Here is a 21185-nt window from a genome sequence, read left to right on the forward strand (position 1 = left end):
TAAAAATTTTGTTTATTTTAATCCATTTTGCACCCTTATTTGTTTAGGACTTTCTGTTAAGAAATATTTGCATTGATATTGCATATTTTTGCTGTTTTCCCTTATACATAAAGTAAAAACATGAGATTAAGTCATGTTTTTACTTCACTTATGTATTCATGTGTGATTTCTTGTTTACATCACAGTCATTTGCTGCCACTTGTCTCATGCATTTGTATTATTTTTTTACTTTATTTTGTTCCTGTCCTCCCCTTTGTCATCCCTGTCTTTTCTCCCGCCCTCTCAGTCTCTCATCCCCTCTCACCCTGTCTTTCCCTAACCCCTCTGTTTCTCTCCTCTCCCCTGTCTCTGAGAGTCAGTTGCCCACCCTAAATCAGCAAGCTGCTGAGGATTGTGGGAACCCATGGAATCGCCGTGACCAGGGATGCAGGCAGGGAGCCACGGCAACGCTGGAATGTGGGGCGTCTGAGGAGATAAGAGCTGTGAGCCCAGCCAGGGAGAGGGGAGGGATGCAGTGAGGGGAAGGGGGGGCGACAGCGATGCAGAGTGAGGAGGGTGAGATGGAAGCGGGGAGAGCAGCAAGTCTATGAATGGGAGACAGAAACACAACACCATAAACAGCCCAGAGAGCAAGACAGAGTGAGACAGAAAGAGGGGTGGAGGACTTAGGGGGGCACACACTGGAGATGGGAAGCAAGCCTTATTCCTCTTTGCATTTCATTTACATCCCTGGCCGTATCGACCAATCGGATTGGGAGCAAAGCCCAGGGCTTAGGAGGGGAATAAAAAGACAAAATGCCTTTGCTGCTCTCATCCCTCCCTGATAATACCCCTTCTGTTTTTCTTTTCTCTTTTTCTCTCGTCTATAAGTAGATACTGTCCGAAATGCCAGCGGAAAAGCGACACCTCCGCTTGCTGTGTATCTCAGATAGACCGAGCGGGAGCAGGGGCTGAAAAGACAGCTTTAGCAACTGGGCCTATCTCCTCTCCTCTCTCTGGCTGGATGGAAGCTCGGAGTGGAGGGAGGCGGAGGGCTGGGGTGTGTTGGTTAGTGTTTGGGAAGAGAATAGAGGGTGTGAGAAGCATGATATACTGAGCTGGCCACAGATTTTGCAGAATCTTACACTCTGAAAAACTTTGCCTGCAGATCCTTTTCCTAAGCACGAGAAACCTGTTTCAAGGATGTTTAGGAGGTGCCACCCATCTTTGTGAAGGTTGCCAGTGCCCTCTGCCAAACTCCACATATATTTTTAGCTTGGGATTGTTGTGGTTCCCGTGCACAAAGTTGCTGGCTTGCCTGAATCGGCAACTCTTGTCTGTAAAAGTGCAACCTTTAAATCAAATATGCTTGTTAAGTCACCAATGTGTATTGGGTAGAATTAGGTCCATTAGGACAATTTGTGTTGACACAATGACAGACTTGCCAAACTTTTTGTTTGCAATTACTCTTGTGTTTCTCAGTGTGTGGTAGTCGCTGTTTGTACGTCTTCAGGGCAGGTACAGTATGTTTGCAGGTTGACTTGAGTTTATTTGTGCAGGTGTTTGTACCAGCCTTCATTGTGTTCATGTTTGTATTTGAGATGTTTAGCACCTATGTTTAAATAGGCAAAGTGTTTTCGATGTTAGTATAGTGTCCTTCCGGTATTTAACAGTCTATTCCATTGTCATGGTGCTCATGTCTCTTGTAAGTGCACCCACACTGTTGCACTTATATTGTCATTGTACCCAGTGCAGACATTGCTGTGTTGTAGGGCTTATTGAAAAGTATTGAGAATTTGTCTGCTTTTAGGTCTGCAGGACATTCGGAAATAGACAGGGCTCTTTGCCTGCTTCCACCAGATGCCTGTGAGAGATAAGGTCACCTTAGGACCCAGCATCTTCATCCCCCTTAGCCTGTACAACCTCCCCAATCTAAAACAAACCACACAATGGAGCTAATATGTGAGGGATTAGAGGTCAGAGGTTTGGGGAATGCGACATCTCCATTTCCAGGATCAATCTTCAACCATTTAGTAATCTCTGGCCCCAGGCCACACATACCTCCATTGATCTGCTTGGTTGAGAGCTGGCATTGCCACATGTTAGAAACTGGTACTCCTTCTGGGTATGTGGTGCTGATGAAAGTGGGGGATGGGTTTTAACTTGGTGGCATGAAATGACGGAAGAGCAGAGAGATGAGCTACATTAAGTTCTTGCTCTGTATCACCTCACCTTAATCCTCACTCACAGATTTGTGTGTGTGTGCGTGTGTGTTCACACCTGTGAAATATTAGTTAATGTGCATGAAAATGCATCACTCTGTGCCTCCATACTTGGTGTGTGCATGTATTTGTAAAGTTTGTTTTAATCTGTAAATTTGTAAATGTGAAATAACTGAGTTCTTCAGAGCAAACTGAATATTATCCCCAAGTTCCCGTTGTTATCTTGTGTGCACACATTTGTTTATTTGATACAGCTCCTCTCCACTATGGCACTTCTGTATATCAAAGACAGCAATGCAGAGCGTAATTGAAAATGGCTACCGTGGAGAAAGGTCTCTCTCTGGTTTGACTGCGAAGAGGCAGAAAAAGCCCCATTCTCCGCTCTCTTCTTAGATCTATTTAAATAATTGAGGAGTAAACTGACAAATTAGGCACCTTTATGGATGCCCCTGGGCTCTCTCTGGGGTCCTTCAGTTTCCCCAATACAAGAAAGTGCCATCAGGCACAGGATAATATCTCTGTATGCTTTGAGAGGAGGGGGGTGTGGAGAAGGGAAGGAGGGTAGTGGGCCAGGAGGGGTTTCGCCAATCAAGCAGGCCACACTTCCTCCCCCAGGTTCTAATTTTGTGCCACATTAAAGAGCTCGGCCTCCATTTAGGACACAGAGAGGCATTTTCATAATTTGCCGGGTCTCTTGACTAGCTCGGGGTGCCTTTTTTCCTCTCTCTCTTCCCTCTCTCTCTCACTCCGTGTCTGAATGGAAGGCCTGGGGAGGAAGAGGGGTGATTCATTCCCCTCCTTTCAACCAACCAGTGTCAGTTCTGCATAATTTTGCTGCTAGGTGTATATAGCAGCTAATATCTATCTCTTTAATAATTCTCTATTAGACCGAAATATCATATGATGTATAAAAGCTAACACTGCTTATTGTCAGCTCTGAGGAAATTATGCCATTCACAATTTGTCAACTCATTAAGGCTGTTTCACATGCCTTTATTTAGAGTCCAAAGAACACCTAGAGACTATGATGGATCTAATCTGATCTTGCAGTCGTAAAAACTCCAATGCTTACATTGATAAAATCTGTGATCCAGCACATATACGGTACATAATCTAGGTTAAAGTTGTTTTGTTTCTTCATCCTGACACGATCCATTCATGCAGTACGGCATGTGTAAGCATTGATTCATATGTGATTGGTCACATAATTCACAGTCTCAGGGGGCATTTCATCGCTGACAGACAAGCTAATCTAAAATCCCCCAATTTACAAATGAAAATCCCACCATCCAATTGAGCTAATAGAGGGACTTGAATGGGATAATAAGATGTGGTGTAATACTGTGTAAAAAGCCTGTAATGTTGTGTTGGTGTAAGAGCCTGTGTGACTGGATGTTTGACTGTTTGCAGTGATTACAGGGGCCTGCGGGCCTGGCGGCGGCTCCGTGGCTGGGACAGGGAGCTTCTCCCTGGGCAAGGAGATACGCTTGTGTGCCCCTTCTGCTGGAGCTACAGGGCCCAGGATGTCAGGAGGGAGAGTGCACCCTGTGTGCTCCCTCTCTTTCCCTCTCTCTGTCTTTCTGTCTCTTTCTGTCTGTCTCTCCCTCCCTCTCCCTCTCGTCTCTCTGTGTCTGTACTATTGCAGTGCTTGCAGATGTGCACAAACAAGGGAGGATTAAAGCAAAACGAATCTAAACAGACAAATGGAATTAGAGTGATGGGTGTCGGTGGGCTGGTTCACAGTGATAAACATAATGATGCTCTGTGAGTGTATGTGTGTTTGTGTGTGAGTGTGTGTGTTCCTGTGTCTAGGGGATTATCGGTGGTTAGGTGTGTGGTGTGTATGGCTGGGTGACTGCTTCTGGGTGTCTTTGTGTGTTTGTCTATCCGTCTATGTTTTTGTAATTATGTGTGTGTATATTTACTTGGTCTCTACTTGCATGTGTGATAAATGTGTTATTCCATATTGCCTCACAAAAACAAGTCTACTCCCTCTGCATATGTGTGGATATGTGTTTCCATATTGTCCAGGGTCATACTTCCTTCTTGTCTGTCATAGTGTCTGTTTATATCTGTGCACTGAAGCTACCTATGCCTGTACACAGTGCATACAAACTCTCCACCCAGTATGAATATACATACAGATAGAGACATGCATGATATACCTAAAGCTCTTTGCTTATGTGGAGATGTTTGTGTTTTCTTGTGGAAGGTGACTAAGTGTGTGTGCTGAGGAGATGAAGACTTGAGGAGAGGAGCCAGCAGGGGGGCAGTGATCAACAGCCTGGGGCTCCCCTGCCGAGGGGCTCTGGGATTAGGGCTAAACCCTGCCCTCCCAGATGGACAACACATCCTCAACATCCTACACCAGCACCTTTAGGACTCACCCTGCCCCCTGCTTCTGTGGAAACAAGTCTACTGAAACCAGGGTGTCAACTTACCGGTAGGTCTCTCCAGTTAAGTTTAGCATTTAAAGAATATCACACCCTACAAGTCATTGACTATTTTCTATATTTATAAGCATGATATTGGTAAACTAGTGGAGACACATTTGTTCAGGGCTGCCATGTTAGTCAATATATCATCCCCCATCTCTTCTCAGGACCGCACAGGGTGACATCAGGAGGCTACTAAGATGAGGTATGCTTCAAAGTTCCATCTCATGGACAATATGGCCAGTCAGCAGGTTCAAGGGCAGCAGAAATGAAACTTGCAGGTTGTTTTGATGTGCTGTATTTCAGAGCCACAGGCAACACTGAAATGATGAAGTGTGTGTTTAGGTGTGCAGGCATGAGTGTGTGTGGGTAGATTGGTGGCTTGGGCATCAGCAGTGTCCTGATTGCTTCCTGCTTGACTTTCATTGCACAAAACTGGCACTAAATGGTCTCAAATGTAGTTCATGAATCCTGCAGTTGCATTTCTTTGTTTATTAATACACTCATTCATTCAGCAATTCCAGACCTGTCATGACCATTCATGTGCTTACACAGGGGGCATAAACTAAGATTTGAGATTGTCTGCAGAAGGTCTGATATTTACGATATTATCTGTTATTGTCAGGTAAGGATTCAGCTAAAAACTTTTAGTATTATTTTTTTAATAAAATGAAAAGGTGTTCAGAAATACCACTAGTGGTCCACAGAGCAACTTCTTACATCACTTAAACTGCAGTAATCAACCAAAGGACCAGTTGACATTTATACACTTCAAATTCCTTAACAAAAGGGTCTGTGTGTTAAAATTCAGCAGTACAAGAGTCAACCTGCTGTTAGTCTTTGTGCTACTACCCCACCTGTATATATTATCCATTGGTTCCCCAGCATGACTTAGGAAATCGTCTCTGTATTACTAGAAAGCAGATTACACGAGACAAGTGTACAAACAAATAAAAGATTACAGGCTGTGAACATGTTTCAGTCTAATGCCCTTTCAACAAGCAGTGCTCAACACAATGATTTTCTCTCCCCAAGCTAAATTTGGATTTCCCCTCTGATGAGAAGGCCTGCTGGCCAGCAATGTCTTCCACCAAGTGCACAACCTCTGTAATGACAGTGTTCCACACGACTGGCCTGTCTCCTCTGCTGGTATTAGTTAGGCTTTGGAGTTCAAGTGACTACGGGGTTTAAACACGGATTTTTTAAAAAAAAGGGGGGGAAAAAAGACTCGCTGTTGTTCTTGAAAAGCTGTGTTTATCCAGGATTAGAGACACCAACATGTTAATAATTGTTTCTCACAGAACTGCAAAGAAGCACTTTCCTGTAATCCCCTAATCAGGCATTACACCTCTGAGCGAAGCCACAACGCAGGCGCGTGGTGTGCGTGACGCAGCACGCCCACACTGTGTAATACACCCGCGTCTTCCTCAACACCACACCCACTATATACAAAAGCACCTGCTCTTTTCATGTTCCTTTAAATCTACTTTCCTGCACCCACCACATCCATCCCCTTCCCAAGATCAATTGTTACAATGACTTATTATTTCCTCTAGTAAAGTTTTTTGCTCAGGCAACATCTATTAATATTACAGCACAAATGTATGAAACTTGTACATGTACGTTAGGGAAAGTAGAAAAGGTTGCTCACCCAGTTCGGTGATATGTCTTCCATCCATGGAAGTGTGAAAGTTTAATAGCTTTCAAACTCAGATGCTTCTGCTTCTACTAATTTCTTTTACTCGAGATGATGATTTTAACGGCTAATGAATGTTTTGTTGTAGAAAAAAGGCCGCTTAAAAAAGTTCAGTGTTTTTTTTTTTTCTTAGACCACCACCTTTTTGCACAGAGCTTGTGTGATATTGTGAGGAGGTGGAATGCTGCCAAGGTCACATAGTTTGGTAGCGGTTGGTCAGCATGTCAGCTGTCCTCTGTAGTACAGTGGCACCAGGTCAGACATAAGATCACTGTACATGCTGAGACGATGACAGGTTGAACGCTGTTGTTGATGAACACTTGTTCACAACACAGTCCGGGGAATGTGAGTGCTTATGATAGACTGTCAACACGGGATGTTATTTAGCCTTAAAATGAAGTGATTCAGAAAAAAATTTAAACAGTTTCAAGAATGTTTTCCCCAAAGTGATTTCATAACCTCTCTAAATGATGAGGGTGATGAATCATGAGTTTATTTGCATTAATGTGCAATTCGTTAAATGTTGTGTTCTGCTTCAGATACTTTTTTCCCCCAAATATTTGCCTCTTGAAAACAACCCTGCCCTTTGCAGCTTTGCAGCCCTTCCATTTCCACATCTATCCCCCCTTTTTTGTTTAGATATTTTTTTTCATTGTTAATACTGAATGTGTGTTTGTTGTTCCCCCCGGTCTCTGCCCCCTATCTCCTTGCAGGGCCTGGTTGGAGAGTGCGATGAGGGGATTGGCAGGGATTAACCTGGGGAATTTAATTAGTGGAGCTGTTGTTGCTGCCCTTAACATTTCAATCACACCGGGCTGGCTGGTGGTGGTCGTGCTGTAGCTGGATCTGTGAGGGCCAGCAGCTGGGGAGGGAGGGCAGGAGGTGTGTGTGTAGGGGGGTGTATGATACATAGGGTGCATAGACGAGACACGCGTTTGACAACCAGATTAGTCTAGCACCCTGGTGCAGTGTTCCTTGCTGAGAGGTGATGGAGCACAGAAGAGCTGAAAAAGTATAAGACTTTTTTTTGGAGAAGGAAAATCTTATTATTGACATCTGATATTATCATTATTATTGTATTTTTGCTAAAAACTGAAATTATTATGATAATTTAAATTAATAACTTAACGTTTTAGTAACTTGCTATGGCCACAAGAGAGAGAATATCCTGATTTTATCACTTATGCAGACTCACAATCTGTTCAATTAAATGGCTACAACGGATGCTACCAGGATTTACTTTTTTGGAGGCGTGTTTTGCTGTGTACATTTGGGTAAAAATTTTAGGGTTTTTTTTTTTTTTTTTTTTGTTTTGACAAATTATAAATGGTTTTTTTTTCTGTTTTCATATATTTGACCAATAACATTGCAAAGCATAATTTATTACCACATATAACCATGGTAGAAGATAGAAGGCTGTAGTTTGGGGTGATCACTACTCAATGCAAAACCACACTGTTGCTCTGTAATCCCGATGCTAAACTCCCCATTTACCCATCTGGGACCCTACAACAGCCGCCCCCCTCCCCTCCCCATAGCCCTCTTTCCAACTTGCCCTGTAAACATATACAGACTCAAACTGACTATGACTGCATGTTAGAGCTGGTATCTGGGTGGGGGGCAGGGGGGTTGGTCTTGTCCAACAAATTAAAAAACCTGCTGTAGGAATGTGGCCAAGTCCCACAGGAGCAAGCAGCACCCATCCCTCTTCCAGCGCTGACCCATTGGTCACTGGTGAATCCCCTGTTTGTATTCCACACACACACCCGGCTCTGGGGAGCGGTCCCAGAAGCCTCCTGTGGGAGTCCTGATAATTTAAGTCAAACATTATGTCCCTGCTTGTTTGACACCCATTTAAAGCTTTTCAATCACATGTGTTTGCTACAGTACATTGCCTAGCCTCAGAGTGCTATCCATGTCACACCCTTTCAAAGACCTAATCAATTTTGTTTGATCAAGTTCCTTGTGTCAAAACAATTGATTTTCTTCTGAATCGCATTGGTAGGCTGATAATTTAGATTATATATACTTTGGTGTCCTTTTTTTTTTTTTCTTTCTTCCTTTAAGATACATCTCAATCAAAGTGAGCTTGGGGATTTGGCGCTCCTCCCCCCATTGTGCACCCCCTTCTTCCCATCATGTCCCACCCAGTCCAGGGCCTGCCAGTGTCAGTGTGCCATTAATTAAAGACTCTTTAAGAGCTATGGAGCAGACTCATTAACGAACTGTAGCATCCTCACTGTCCGTGGAGTGAGAGAAGAGGGGAGGGAGGGGCTGCTGGTCTCACTCAGACTATGAGTTCAGCTGGAGTCTAGAGGGTCAGGGATGACCTACTGAGATGAAAAATAATATTGTGATTAGCAATTTCTTTTCTTGTGTAATATATTTTTTAATTAATTGTATTTTTAATTATGTTGTTAACGGCAGTTTGATTTTAGATGAAATGGTTCAACCTGTTACTGGCTCATTTGTGCACATGCTTAAATATTTTTGCTATCTATTGCGTTTTTATAACGTTTTCTAATTTTTTTTTTTCATTAGTATGCTTATATGCCGTTCCACTCAGCTGTATCCTGCCCTATTTAAAAAAAAAACAAAACTGCTGCAACTCCCTCCTCACTGCCGTTTGTTTATTCCATTTTCATGGAAATGCAAAACAAAACAAATGGCTTTGTTTGTCCTTATGAAAGTAGGCCAAACAACTGCTGACAAACAAGAGGGGGAGTTGTAGGTCAGGGCACCACAAGCCATGTGTAACCGTGCCTGTCGAGAGAGCATGACACGCTGTAGTAAGCCACAATAGACACAATAACATATAAACAACCCTGCCAGAATGATGTAACATTGTCTAGACTAAACAAAGCATACACAAGAATAAATGAATTCTTTAGATGTAGCGATTAAAGCAGTGGACAGAATTGCAGCAGCATGAGAATATTATTTAATTTAATTTAATCAGAACTATTAAAAAAGATGCTTTAAATCAAGTGAAGCTTTGTTTTACTCTGTGATTTTATTAATCAGCTAAGCCAAACAGGACCTAAACCTTTAATTTGATAATCTAATTATAGGAAAGGTGAAAGCATTTTTTAAAATTGGAACACAACCTGTATTGAAGTGCATCACATGCAAGTATAAGTTATGTTAGGAGCATCGAACTGGGACCTTTAGGCCATCAAAAAGTAATGACAGGAAACAATCAGACTGATTGTCACATTATAAAACATTTAACCCAGGACATACTGTAAGAGTTCTTTTAACTCCTTCCTTTGAATCAAAACACCATCGATCCATATAGGAATTGTGTGTACCTGTGGTTAAGGACAGAGCTATTAACCCATTACATTCAGTCCTTGGCCTGGCTAGCAGATTGACAAGGAGGAGTAAACTTTTCTTACTCTTATTTTGTCATATTTGTCTCATTAATAATATTGATCAGAATATTGATATTGATCAGAAGTTGTCGGTTCATCTTAAATGTGAGATATTTAATAGCAGCATTTAAACATATCGGGGTTGTTAGGAGCCATCAGCCACCATCCTTGTCCTCTTTCACAGTTTGAATTGTGTGTTATGTTACTTCATTTTCCGTACTGACCCAAAGGTCAAGATCCATAGAGCCTAGACAGGCTCGACTTGACCTGGCCTTGGTAACCCTGCTGACCTGACCCCAGCACCCCTGCTGTCTCAATGTGTTGCTCTCCACTGGAGTTCATAAATCACACAGCAGCACGGTCACTGGGGATCTTGTCCGAATGGAGGAGCCAATCATGGCTTGCTTGGACTGGTCAATTTTATTGATCTGTGAAGTGATATGTGAACAAAATGGTGACATGCAGTCAAACGTCTTTGAGCTAGTTTTGGAAGAAAAATTTTTCTTTGTAATGGAGATATGAAGGGATCTTTTAATGGATTATTTTGGATGACTTTGCTTGAGTCTCCAATCTTAGTTGTTCATTGTATCATACTACTGGTTATCATGAACGAGCATTATTTTTGGCATATTAAAATCTGTGAAATGTGCACATTATAGAATAAAAGTAGTCCAGTATGAATCTCAATTAGCATCAGAACTTGACCTTTTTGGTTAGACCACAACGTATTCAAGTGTAGACCTCATTTAATTCGAATATATACAGTTGTTGTTAAGCACCCCCATGGCCTCTCACATACACTCAAACACACACACACACACACACACACACACACACACACAAACGTATGTCATTTTCTTTGTTTCGTGCCACTTCATCTGGCATAATATCTCAGGTTATACACACGCACACACACACACACACACACAACAGATGCCCCCTGACGCTTATTAACATAAAATGGGCACGTGATCGGCGGCCTGAGTCCTCGGGCCTGCCAGCCTCATGGCATTGTGTTCCCTTTGGGCAGGCAGCCGGCCTCCCTAAATACCCCTTTGTCTTGGGTGGGATAACAAAGCAGTGGCCAAGCCGCTGGTGTGGCACGCGCACAGCCACTCATCCCCCTGGTCTGTGACCCAAACAGGTGGATAGAAGCGAAGGGAAGGGCTGGTTGTGGCGGGTGGATGAATGGGGGGGTGGTGGGGGAAAGAAGGGTTGGGGCGGGTGGTCGGGGGTGAGGGGCTGCATCTGTCCCCCACACTCAACGACTCCCCGGGTCAGCCACTGCTCCATATGCTCTCAGGAGAGAGGGACACATGCATGCAAACCCAGACTAACAGGTGGAGGGGGGCAAAGGGGGATTAGGAGAGGTAAAATTTATCAGATGACAGAACTGTCAAATTAGCTGTCTAAAGAGAAAGAGGGAGATTTGGATTTGACCATCCCTGGAAGATTTCACTTAGAGGAGATTGTTAACCCTTAAGCCATATTAACAGTTTGGCCATCAGCAGGAGAGGGTGTTTTTGTCTTATGGCTCTCAGGCCCTGGAGCAGCATCTCTGCAACAGGCAGCTCTTGCTACGTCTGTGTTTGCAAGTGGTTCTTTTATCAAACCAGAAAACTTATCTGTGGCGTAAAATGTGAGACTATTCATGGCCTTGTACCAAGTTGCATTTTCAGGCACCCTGTCACAGTGTATATTTTGGATCTCTGTCAGGGTTGAAGATGGTAGTGTAAGACAGTAGTTATGACTGTGATATGACAAATTCAGCCGTAGCCAAGTTATTAGAGTTTCTGGCTTTTTCTGTTCCGTTTTACAAACATGAAGACAAATGTACATCAGAACAGGAAATCCTAGTATGTGGCTAGATGACATGCAGAGCCTGATGCAACATATGGAGGTACTGTGTCAGAGACGAAATGGCAGCTGCGCTAACTGCTAAAAAAAAATTGCTATTGCAAGTAATCAAGATCTTTTAATTGTAATAAAAAAGACATGAAGTGGTGCAGTGCACATTTAGAAAGCAGCAGTATAATATGAGGATAAGTATATAATGTATACTCCATAGTGCAGTGAACACCACTTAGTCTGCCTTCATCCTTCAATAGTTCCTGTCAATCACCGTTGCATCCTCTGTATTTGAAGGCGCAGCAGCATTAAGATTTGTGGATAATATTTTATAACAAACCGATTAAAACAACAACTCTGAGTGAGACATTTGGTTGGAAGTGCAGCATTTAACTCAAAGTTTCTGTGCTGCTCAGCTCAGTGGACATGTTTCAAGAAGTTGATGTACGTTTTGAACTTGAGTGATGGAGATGCTTGCTTTCATGTATTCAAGGCACGTTGGATGAAGGCATACACTGGGAGGACATGAATTCAAAGGGCTTAGCTTTTGTACGACGACACCCTGAAACAGTTCATTGATGTATAACACTCAATGAAATATTGAAATAAGCAAAGCAAAGATTCTGCCTCTGGAGCCGATTTGCCTCTCCTCCCTCTCTGCACTGCAGTCTAACTAACTGCTGTCCATCTGGGAAGGGGGAGGTGGTGGGGGTCTCCAAGCTCTAATCTGGTGGATGCAGATAATTAATTCTTTGCTCTTCCTATAGGCCTGCTGCCTCACAAGAGAACAGTGTTTGCAGGAGATTAGAAGATAGAGTGTTTGTTAGAAAGGTGTAAATTATCAGGCAGGCCTCATCACATGCACCTGTTTTAATTGTTATAATGAGGAGTCCTGTGGGCTCAGCAGCCTGCTGAGGAGGAGACAAGCGGGTCTTTCACAGGTAACTACTGTTGTGGCTAAGTGGGGAAAAAGTCTAAGCAAATGTTAAATGAAAGCCTGACATCGCTGGTGTGTCATGCCAATGGTGAATTATTCCTGGAGCAGGCTCTTCTTTTATGAATTAATTCATTGACATTGCTGAATTCATGGGGCCAGGGATTAATGTGAAATTGTTGCAGTACTTTTTCTCTTTTGAGATGTGCTGTTGCTGTTTTTGATATACCGTGCAGCCTGTGGTGAGAGTACTGGGAAAGTGGAGAGAAATTGGCTCCGTTCACCATGAAGTCATTAAATTTGTAAGCTATTTGTGATCAAAAGGTGTGTTTCAGGCCATTAACTGTGGAGTTTGATCATGGCTTACATGTAATGTCAAATGTCAGTTGTTCCTGCTATTTCTCCCATTTTCTGTTGAAAGTAAGTATTAAGCCAGAGGAGAATATCAAAAGCTTACTATGTAAATGCTGTTAAATACCAGGACTGAAGTTTATTATATAGTGAATTGTTTCTGAGTCACGTTTGATCCTTGAAATCCTCACTTTGCTTACACTCAGTGGGTTTCTAATGGGTACCACAGTGGGTTATGTTAATAGTTCTTTGGTTTCTTTTTGGACTAAACCATGTAGAAATATTTTGAGTTGAAGGTTTGTTTTGACCTTGGAAACAGCAGCTTTTTAAAAAAATAATAAATCTGATATTTCATGTGGGCAAATGCTCTTTGAGCAACAGGAGTGGGCTCTTTCCATACATATCTTCTATGAAAGAATAACATTTATTCAGTAGGCCCAGAGGTTTTGATCCCTGATCGCATATGGCAGAAAGTTTCTCCTGAATCGCGCCTCTACATGCTCTGAATGTAGAACAGTTACATGTGTAACAATTATGAATGCTTGGCCCCCATTTTGACTGATTCGTTTGTTGTAATAGTTGTATTTGAGCATTATTAATGACCACAATCATCACTTATGCATGTGATCTTTCACCTCTTTACCCGTTACCTTGCGGCTTAGTGTGACATGATATCATCAGGACAATGAATATGAAATCATGTCCATGTGTCTCTGAAAAAGATGGTCAGCTGCCACGAGTTTGAAGGACTTGTAGCCTCAAAGTACTTTATCATGAGTGTCATCATTTTAAAGTTTTTACTATATTGAAGCACAGTTTGATTTGTATTGATGAACATTTAACACTACATTTATCATTTGTTCTAACATTTGCAATGCTATTATCTAAGCCATCACAGTAAAACATAAATTCATCTGCAAAGATGTCCTTTGTGGACATCCTCTTTAGTCCTAACTAAGTGAGCTTTAACTAACTAGGTATTAACTTGACCCATAAGCATAGTAATAATGTGTTTTTTAACATATGCTGAGATCTGGTAATCTTCTTATGGGTTTGAAGTTGTTTTTTTTTTTTTTTGCCCCTCTGAATAGCTTAAAAAATATGCCTCAGTAATGGATGGTTGTATCCTCATCCATCGCCCTCCTCCCACCTACTATAACTTGAAATAGGCCATCAAGTGGCTAATGAACTGATAAGCCCTCTGTGTCCTTTGGGGCTTATGAACATCATAAGCCAAATGTTTAGACATATTTGGCGAGACAGTTTTTTTTAAAGAGCACTTATGACTGCAAAAGACCCTGCTGGAAGAAAATGAAGTCTCCACAGTTGCACCGGTGTGAAAATATCCCTTCCTGTGGAAGTGTTTTCTGCATGAAATGGTAAACCAGTTGTGGACTGAAATAATAAATCACTGCAGGTTACGTTAGAAAGACTGAGATATTTTGAGATTTGTTATGAGGTTAACTAGTTAGTTCTCTGATTCTTGCTGCCATGGAAAGGATTGTGGCCCTGTGCTGTATCAGACCTCCAGCTAGTCGAGCTGCTAGTATCATTATCAGTTTTGGGTCTGTGTAAATCCATGGATTTGTGTGAGCAGTCGGAGAAATTAAAATAACATGCTTTTTACTGCGCTTACTTCAAATCTCTTTAGACTTCATTTTTTAAAACATCTAAATCTGTTATTATGTAGACTATACAAAACGCTTTTCATTTAATCTTTGACAAGATTATCAAATTCATTGATGATGTCACAAACTTAAATAATTTCAGAAAATGTCAACTAAGCCTGGATAAGCACTTTCAAGGGGATACTGCTGGATTAGCTTAAAAATATTATTTATTTTGTTGTTTTTTTATTAGTTGTTGGCACATTTTTCCACATCATTATGTTGTTGCTTATTTTTATTTTTATTACAATCTTTAGCAATAAATACACATGCATACTACAGATGTAAAGCAGCCCACCATACAAACCATTAAACTTTCAAGATCTAAAAGTGATTGTTTATGGAAATTTCTATCCCAATGACGGAGCTGGGAGATATTGAATTCATTTTGCAATTTTTTAACTAACTGTCCCAGATTTGTGAGCACTTTTATAAAAAATCTCTCTTGCTCTTTGTTTCTCTAACTTAAAAAAAGAAACTGGTGTTCGTTGCATTTTCACTATAGTAATAGATTAAAGTCTCAGTGAGTTCATCAAGAAAAGTAGATTGTAGTTGGATTTGAATTAGTTTAGTTGAGGGTGAAAGACCTGCAGGCTTTTGAGTTAAACTCAGATAGCCCTGCTTTCATAATCACGCCATCCTGTGATAGACTGTTGATATTTTTATAGTAATTTTCTAAATAAATGGCTTGTGCAACCTACTCACAGATCAGTCTCATAACTGCTGTCCAGGCCACTGGCTCAGTGAGTCATCACCCACTCCTCTTGCGGGAGTTGCGGCCTGGAGCAACTTTGCGGAGGCCGATTGGTGCGGAGGATGAGCTGGTGATTGTGACCCAGCAGACAGCTAGCAGAGCCGGGGACGAGAGGCCCAGGGTGGCCCGCTGTTAGACAAAAAACCAAGAGGGATTAATGCCGCGTCTGTTGGTCCCATATGCTCCTCTGCACTGCTTTGGTCTTGATTAAAACTCATTGTATGTATGAAGAATTGCGGAGGCCGCATGTCTAATCCTCCTCATGACTTGTGCACTTTGAAGACCGTAGGCTCCGAGGTTACAATAACAAGCAGGCCTTTGTGTTGGAGATGATGCTGGCTGAATCAGCCAGCCCCGATCACAGCCACGGAAGTGTAAAGTTTTGTAGCAGAAATTCAAAGTGACATGTTCGGTGACTGTGTTAAATCTTTATATCAAGTCTTCTCAGATGAATACTCGATACAGCAGGAAGTTATTACAGCACACTCTCAATTGAGTTGTGACACTTGTAACTCTATCAGCTGTTGTCTTTGGTGGAGGTCTTGTTAATCATTGATAAACTTTCAACAACAGCAGCTGTTATTGGTTCAATCAGCCAAATTTATTCAGACAAAGTTGATAAAAGTCTCGAGTCAGGTTGATGCACTTCCCACTCTTATCTTCTCGTCTTCAGGCTTCCTCCTCTCAGTCACTCATTGCTTGATGCTCTCGGTCATCAGATTTTTTTTTCCCCTGCAGCATTTCAAAGTGACCCTGCAGACACTTTTCTTTCTCCCTCCCCAACTCCAGCTTTCTGGATGGAGGAGTTGTTGACACCGAGCGGAGACGCACCTCATGAATATTCAGGCCTCTGCACAGCCTGTTGTTTCCGACCTCAATTGTTGCATTGTTTTAGATGTACGTGTGTGTTGTTGAACCTGGCGTTGTACCACAAGATGTTTCAACCGGTTCTCGGATATTATATAATTTAAGAGATTATAGGCTATATGGATCCGACCAGCTATTCACAATTCACCATTGAATAAGTTATGGATACGGGCTATTGTATAGTTAAGTACTGAAAAATACAGTCAAACTGGCTGAAACACACACACACACACACACACACACACACACACACACACACACACACACACACACACACACTTATTTGTCTGTCCAGACAGGAGTAGAATCAAAGTCGCTCTTCTCTTTAATGCTTCGATTATTTCAAGCAACGCTTTTAATTAGTCTGCTCCTTTAGCGGAGACTCCAATGAAAGAGAGATTATTGGCAATGTCAAGGATGCTAATTGAATGTTGGACTTCTAACAATTAGTCCGTTTCAGAGCCATGTCGACTCATTACAGATCCCATAGTCACAATGACTTTTTTTTTTGTCCCGTGTCGCCAAGTTGATGGTGACTGTGGACACAACAAAGGTAAATAAAAACAAACCCAGATTTAAAAGCAGCTTTAACCTCCTGACTCCTCAAATGTATTTTTAGCAGCTGCAGCATCTCGCGTGCAATTCGGCTGAGATCATTTGGACGCATGCTCTGAAAAGATAAACAAATTTCTTTAGATATTTAACGCCATCCACACACTTCAACAACCCAGGCGACAATTTTACATCGATGATGACGTTCAGGTTCAAAAGAAGGTGTTTTTTATAAGCCAGAGTTAAAGTCTAAGACAGAAATAGAGCCATGCTTTCATCAAGCTTCCTATAGTATAGTATAGTATAGTATAGTATAATATAAATATCCTTTACGCCATTTATACTTAGATCAAATCAGAGCCCTCTCTTGACAGATTATTAAAATGTTGCTGTGTGTTTACTGCGCCCTCCCTCCTCGTTAGATTAATTATTGGGCTTCATTTGGGGATCAGAGATGTAAACCCATGCGGTGGGCTTTGAATGGGACCACTGCTGCCCTGCGCCGGAGAGAAACCCCCGCCGGTAAAATATTGGAATTAACCTCTCTTGGAGGCCGGGATTAAACACTGCTTTCTGAAAAACCGCACACTCTCTTTGTTGAGGCTGTCTGAACTGAACCACCGGAGGAAAAAAAAATCTGCCACCTGAGCAGAGCCAGTGGAAAAACTATGAACCCCCATCTTCATTTTTATTAGCCTAAAGCATTAGTTTGTTTTTTTTTTTAAGACGCTTTAGTTCATGTATTATGGCCCTAAAACTGTAGGCTAAAATGTAAGACAATAGATATGAGCAGATGTGATTTGAATCAATTTTAGAGTTTGGTGAGAATCTTATACGTATTAACGCATTAGGACACATCTACAATCACAACTCACTAAAACGATATGGACCTCAGTAATACACATGTGAAAGAGCCTCACTCAGTTTGTATCTTCATACCCCCGTCCTTAAAAAAAAAACATAATTATTTTTACATGTATTATTGCATCCAAATATTGAGTCATCATATAAAGGTTGTTGGCTATTTGGAATTTCTCAGACAAATAACCCATTTATCTGATTTCGTTCACAAGTTACTTTTTAAGATGTAAATAAATGTAAATATGCCTGCAACAACAACAACAACAAAAAAAAACCCAAAACAAAACCCAAACCCGAATTTTTTGTGTGTTTTGTTTTTTTGTTGTTTTTTTTTTTATAGCCGCTTTTGCTCTCTTTACTCAGCTACTACTTTGTTCACTCTCCATTTTCCACAGACACACACACACACATACACACACACACGCACACGCACAGATCGTTCTTGGATGAAAGAGTAAGCTCACAGGACCTTTATTCATGTCTTTTCAGCGGTGAGGTCACACCATCTTTGGAGCCAATAAAGGATCCACAATCACCGTGTGTTGAGATCAATGGAGGGGAGCAAGTGTGGAGCTCTCAGCAGCCGAGAGTCTTTTCCAGTATGGCTAACCCTTGATTATTATTATTACTACCACCGTGTGCTTGGAAAGTCTCGTCTCTCTTTGTGATGCCGGTGATATTTTTTTTAGCATCTTTCGTTGTTCAAAAAAGTTAGAAATCTATTAAAATCACAGGAGAGTCTGATGCGAGGGGGGCTCACAAATTGCATACAATACAACAGATCACAGTTTCGAAGGCTAGCACAGATAAAAAAAACACATATGTACCATTTATATAAGACACACACTGATTGTCTCTTAGAAACTACATATTGATTCCTTATAAACACTTTTTTTCTTAAATAAAGTAGTGCATCCACGTCCACACGCCATCCTCGTGTCTCTCTGCCAGCAGGTCGGCAAAGTTGTGTTTAAGAAGCTCTCCGAGTATTTCACCAGAACAATGAAGTGTAGTTCTGCTCTTGATAAGCATTAGTTCCGTGGCTGTGGTGATCTTTTTCTCTCTGAGTTCAATCTGTGTTGTCCTCAACAGGTGTTTTTACGCACAGAGGCACACACTGACAGACATGGATGAAGGGCTGTGATTGAGCGGGAAAAAAAAAAAAGCTTTGCCAGTGCTAAAATGAATCAAACCTCTCCTCTTGGAGGACCAGAGACCATCATGCCAAAAATAAAAATAAAAACAAAAAGGAAAGAAAGAAAAGGTCGAGGCCCCTGGGCGCCCTGCCTCGCCGAGCCCGGCTCACATTTTAACCAGTCTGATGTGTTTTATTGAGGGATGGCAGCGCTACGTCTGATGTGATCGTCACTGTTTGTGCACTTTTTTGTTTGTCTGTTGTTGTTGGGGTTTTTTTTTTCGTTTGTTTGTTTTGTTTCGTTTTGTTTTTCGTTTTTTTGACAAGCTGATTGCTCTGTTCACAGGACCTGGAATTTCCACGAGGAAGTTTGATCCTTATAATCCAAGCAATCGGCATTGAAGTTCAGCTTCCAAGACGCGGCTTGGTCCTTATAATCCAAGCAGTCTGCTGTGGAGTTGAAGCCCAGGCCGGACGTCCCGTAGCCCTGGGTGGAGAGGGACGCCGGGGACTGGTTCAGATGGCTTGTGACTGCGTTCGTGCTCATCGGACTGAGAGTCGAGCCCGGGCCTGACAGTTGGTGGTGCATGGGAGTGAGGTAAGACCCGCAGTCCATGCCGCCGAAGTAAGACGTTGAGCCGGCGTAGCCCTGGCTGTAGCCCGAGGCCTGGGTGTAGGTCATGGGATACGACCTCTGCATGCAGGAGGAGGAGGTAGACAGGGGGTCTGACAGAGGAGAGATGGACGCCGGGCTCCAGATGGACACTGGGGCGGTGCTGGTGGAGATGGCGGGGACCGAGGTGGTGCTGGTGGGGGGCGTGAACTGGCCGCTGGCCCCGCTCTCCGAGCTCACTTCTCTGGTGGGGGAACTTTTCTTTTTGGCAGGCCGGACCTTGTTCTGGCCCCCGTTCTGCTGCTGCTGCTGCTGCTGGCGACACTTTGCCCGCCGGTTCTTGAACCACACCTGAAAGAGGCACAATCGGTGCTCTTTAGTCAAAAAAAAAAAAAAAAAAAAGGCAAAAAAGGAAGGATTTTCTTTTTGTCCACGGCAAAAATATTCATTTCATTTTAAAATTTTTATTTATAAAAATAAAATAGGTTCGGAAAAGTCTGCATTTGTATTTAACAAAGACACAGACTTCTCTCACAGTACTCTCACATTGCTCAATTTCTGGAAACAATAATCTATAAGTATTATCTCACCCCACTAGCAGATGTTTTCCACATGATTTAAGGAAGACTAAATGCTCAGCCTCGGTCACGGGTTAAAATTGAGTGTTTCGTGTTGTGTGGATCTAAACTAGATTTTGAAAAGTTGAATTGGAGCCGTTTTTGTTAATCTGTCTGTAAATAGTATTAATAGTTTTACATTTTCACCACTCTGTCCAGTTAAACACATTTCTTTAGAAGTTAAAAAAGTTCCACTTTTGCTCTGATGGATCTTAAATTAATTATTGGCGCAGCCCTGTCCGTTTTTAATGATTATAAAAATCTCCCTGGACATTTTGTTCAGTTTTACCATGTGGCTGATGGCCTCACCTGCACACGGGACTCAGGTAGATTGATTTTCAGCGCCACCTCTTCGCGCATGAATATATCCGGATACCGGGTTTTGGCGAACAACGCCTCCAAAACGTCGAGCTGTGCGCGCGTAAAAGTAGTCCTCTCTCGCCTCTGCTTCCGTGGCGTTGCTGCAGGGAAAACAAAAATGCAAATCAAACATGTCCCCGTATATCCATAAAAAAAAAATCAAAACACAAAAATTAAAACTCCACTAAGTAGAATATGTAAATCACAATACATATATTATTTGCGTAATCAGACAAATGTCCTTTGAGACTCAGACGCGCTCCACAAACTGTCTCAATCTGAAGAATAATCCAATAATTCTTCCATTAATTAATTTAGAAAGCACAACTAAAAATAAAATCGCACAAGACAAACACTCCTGCAAGTTGTTAATCTAATTAAGGTCGATGTGCCCAAGTAATATATTGACATTTTTGACTTTACTGTATCTCCCCAATATGAGGAGCCATTATTGGGCTGAAACGGCTTGAAACAGGAGCTGTGGTTACTGTAACGCCCCCACTCTTCCTGCTTTTAGCCTGAAGCCGTTATTGTGTAAGTACAGCTCGTTTCTTCCCGGTAAAGTTTGAACCCACCTGGATAACCAACTGATGGATGCAAGAGGTCCATTCCGGAAGTAGTTAAGCTGAGGCCATTGACTGTGTAAGGTGGTTGCTTTAGATACGACATCATGCTAATATTCGTTTGAGGGCTGAAGTTGGAGAAAATTTTGAAAACTGATGGAGCCCCCGAGGTGCACTTGGTGTCCTCTGTTCGTCGCGTGAGACCGGACACCTGTTCCAGAAAAGAAGACATGGTGAAAATGCAGCCTGCTACGGAGACACAGCGGTGGGACTGTGTACACGGAGCTGTCCTCTCCAACAGGCACGGCGCTCCTCAAACACACCACGAAGGCAGCACATCTCCAGCTGGCCTCCTCT

General features: G+C 42.2%; 1 protein-coding gene across 2 annotated transcripts; it reads right to left on the reverse strand.

Moving 5' to 3' along the window:
- Positions 1 to 19015: 19015 nt before the first annotated feature.
- On the reverse strand, positions 19016 to 20937 carry otx2b (orthodenticle homeobox 2b). 2 transcript variants are annotated; one of them, XM_029494120.1, is made up of 3 exons: positions 20841 to 20937; positions 20215 to 20366; positions 19016 to 19639 (listed from the first exon to the last, which is right to left on the reverse strand). In XM_029494120.1, exons 1-3 carry the CDS (start codon positions 20935 to 20937, stop codon positions 19016 to 19018), a joined length of 873 nt encoding a protein of 290 aa, XP_029349980.1. The 2 variants fall into 2 exon arrangements, with proteins under 2 accessions (XP_029349980.1, XP_029349979.1); XM_029494119.1 differs by having other exon boundaries at positions 20215 to 20374; positions 20807 to 20937.
- Between the last annotated feature and the right edge of the window lie 248 nt (positions 20938 to 21185).

This window comes from Echeneis naucrates, chromosome 22 (genome assembly GCF_900963305.1).
Source record: "Echeneis naucrates chromosome 22, fEcheNa1.1, whole genome shotgun sequence".
NCBI classification, from domain to species: domain Eukaryota; kingdom Metazoa; phylum Chordata; class Actinopteri; order Carangiformes; family Echeneidae; genus Echeneis; species Echeneis naucrates.

Bases quoted from the DNA above. Each gene is read 5' to 3' on its own strand.
- otx2b (XM_029494119.1), bottom strand. From the start codon at position 20,937: ATGATGTCGTATCTAAAGCAACCACCTTACACAGTCAATGGCCTCAGC. The intron at 20,375-20,806 runs TACTTACACAAT...CATTTTTGTTTT, and splicing joins TACCGGGAAGAAACGAGCTG to CCCTGCAGCAACGCCACGGA. The intron at 19,640-20,214 runs GTGAGGCCATCA...TGCCTCTTTCAG, and splicing joins TACCTGAGTCCCGTGTGCAG to GTGTGGTTCAAGAACCGGCG.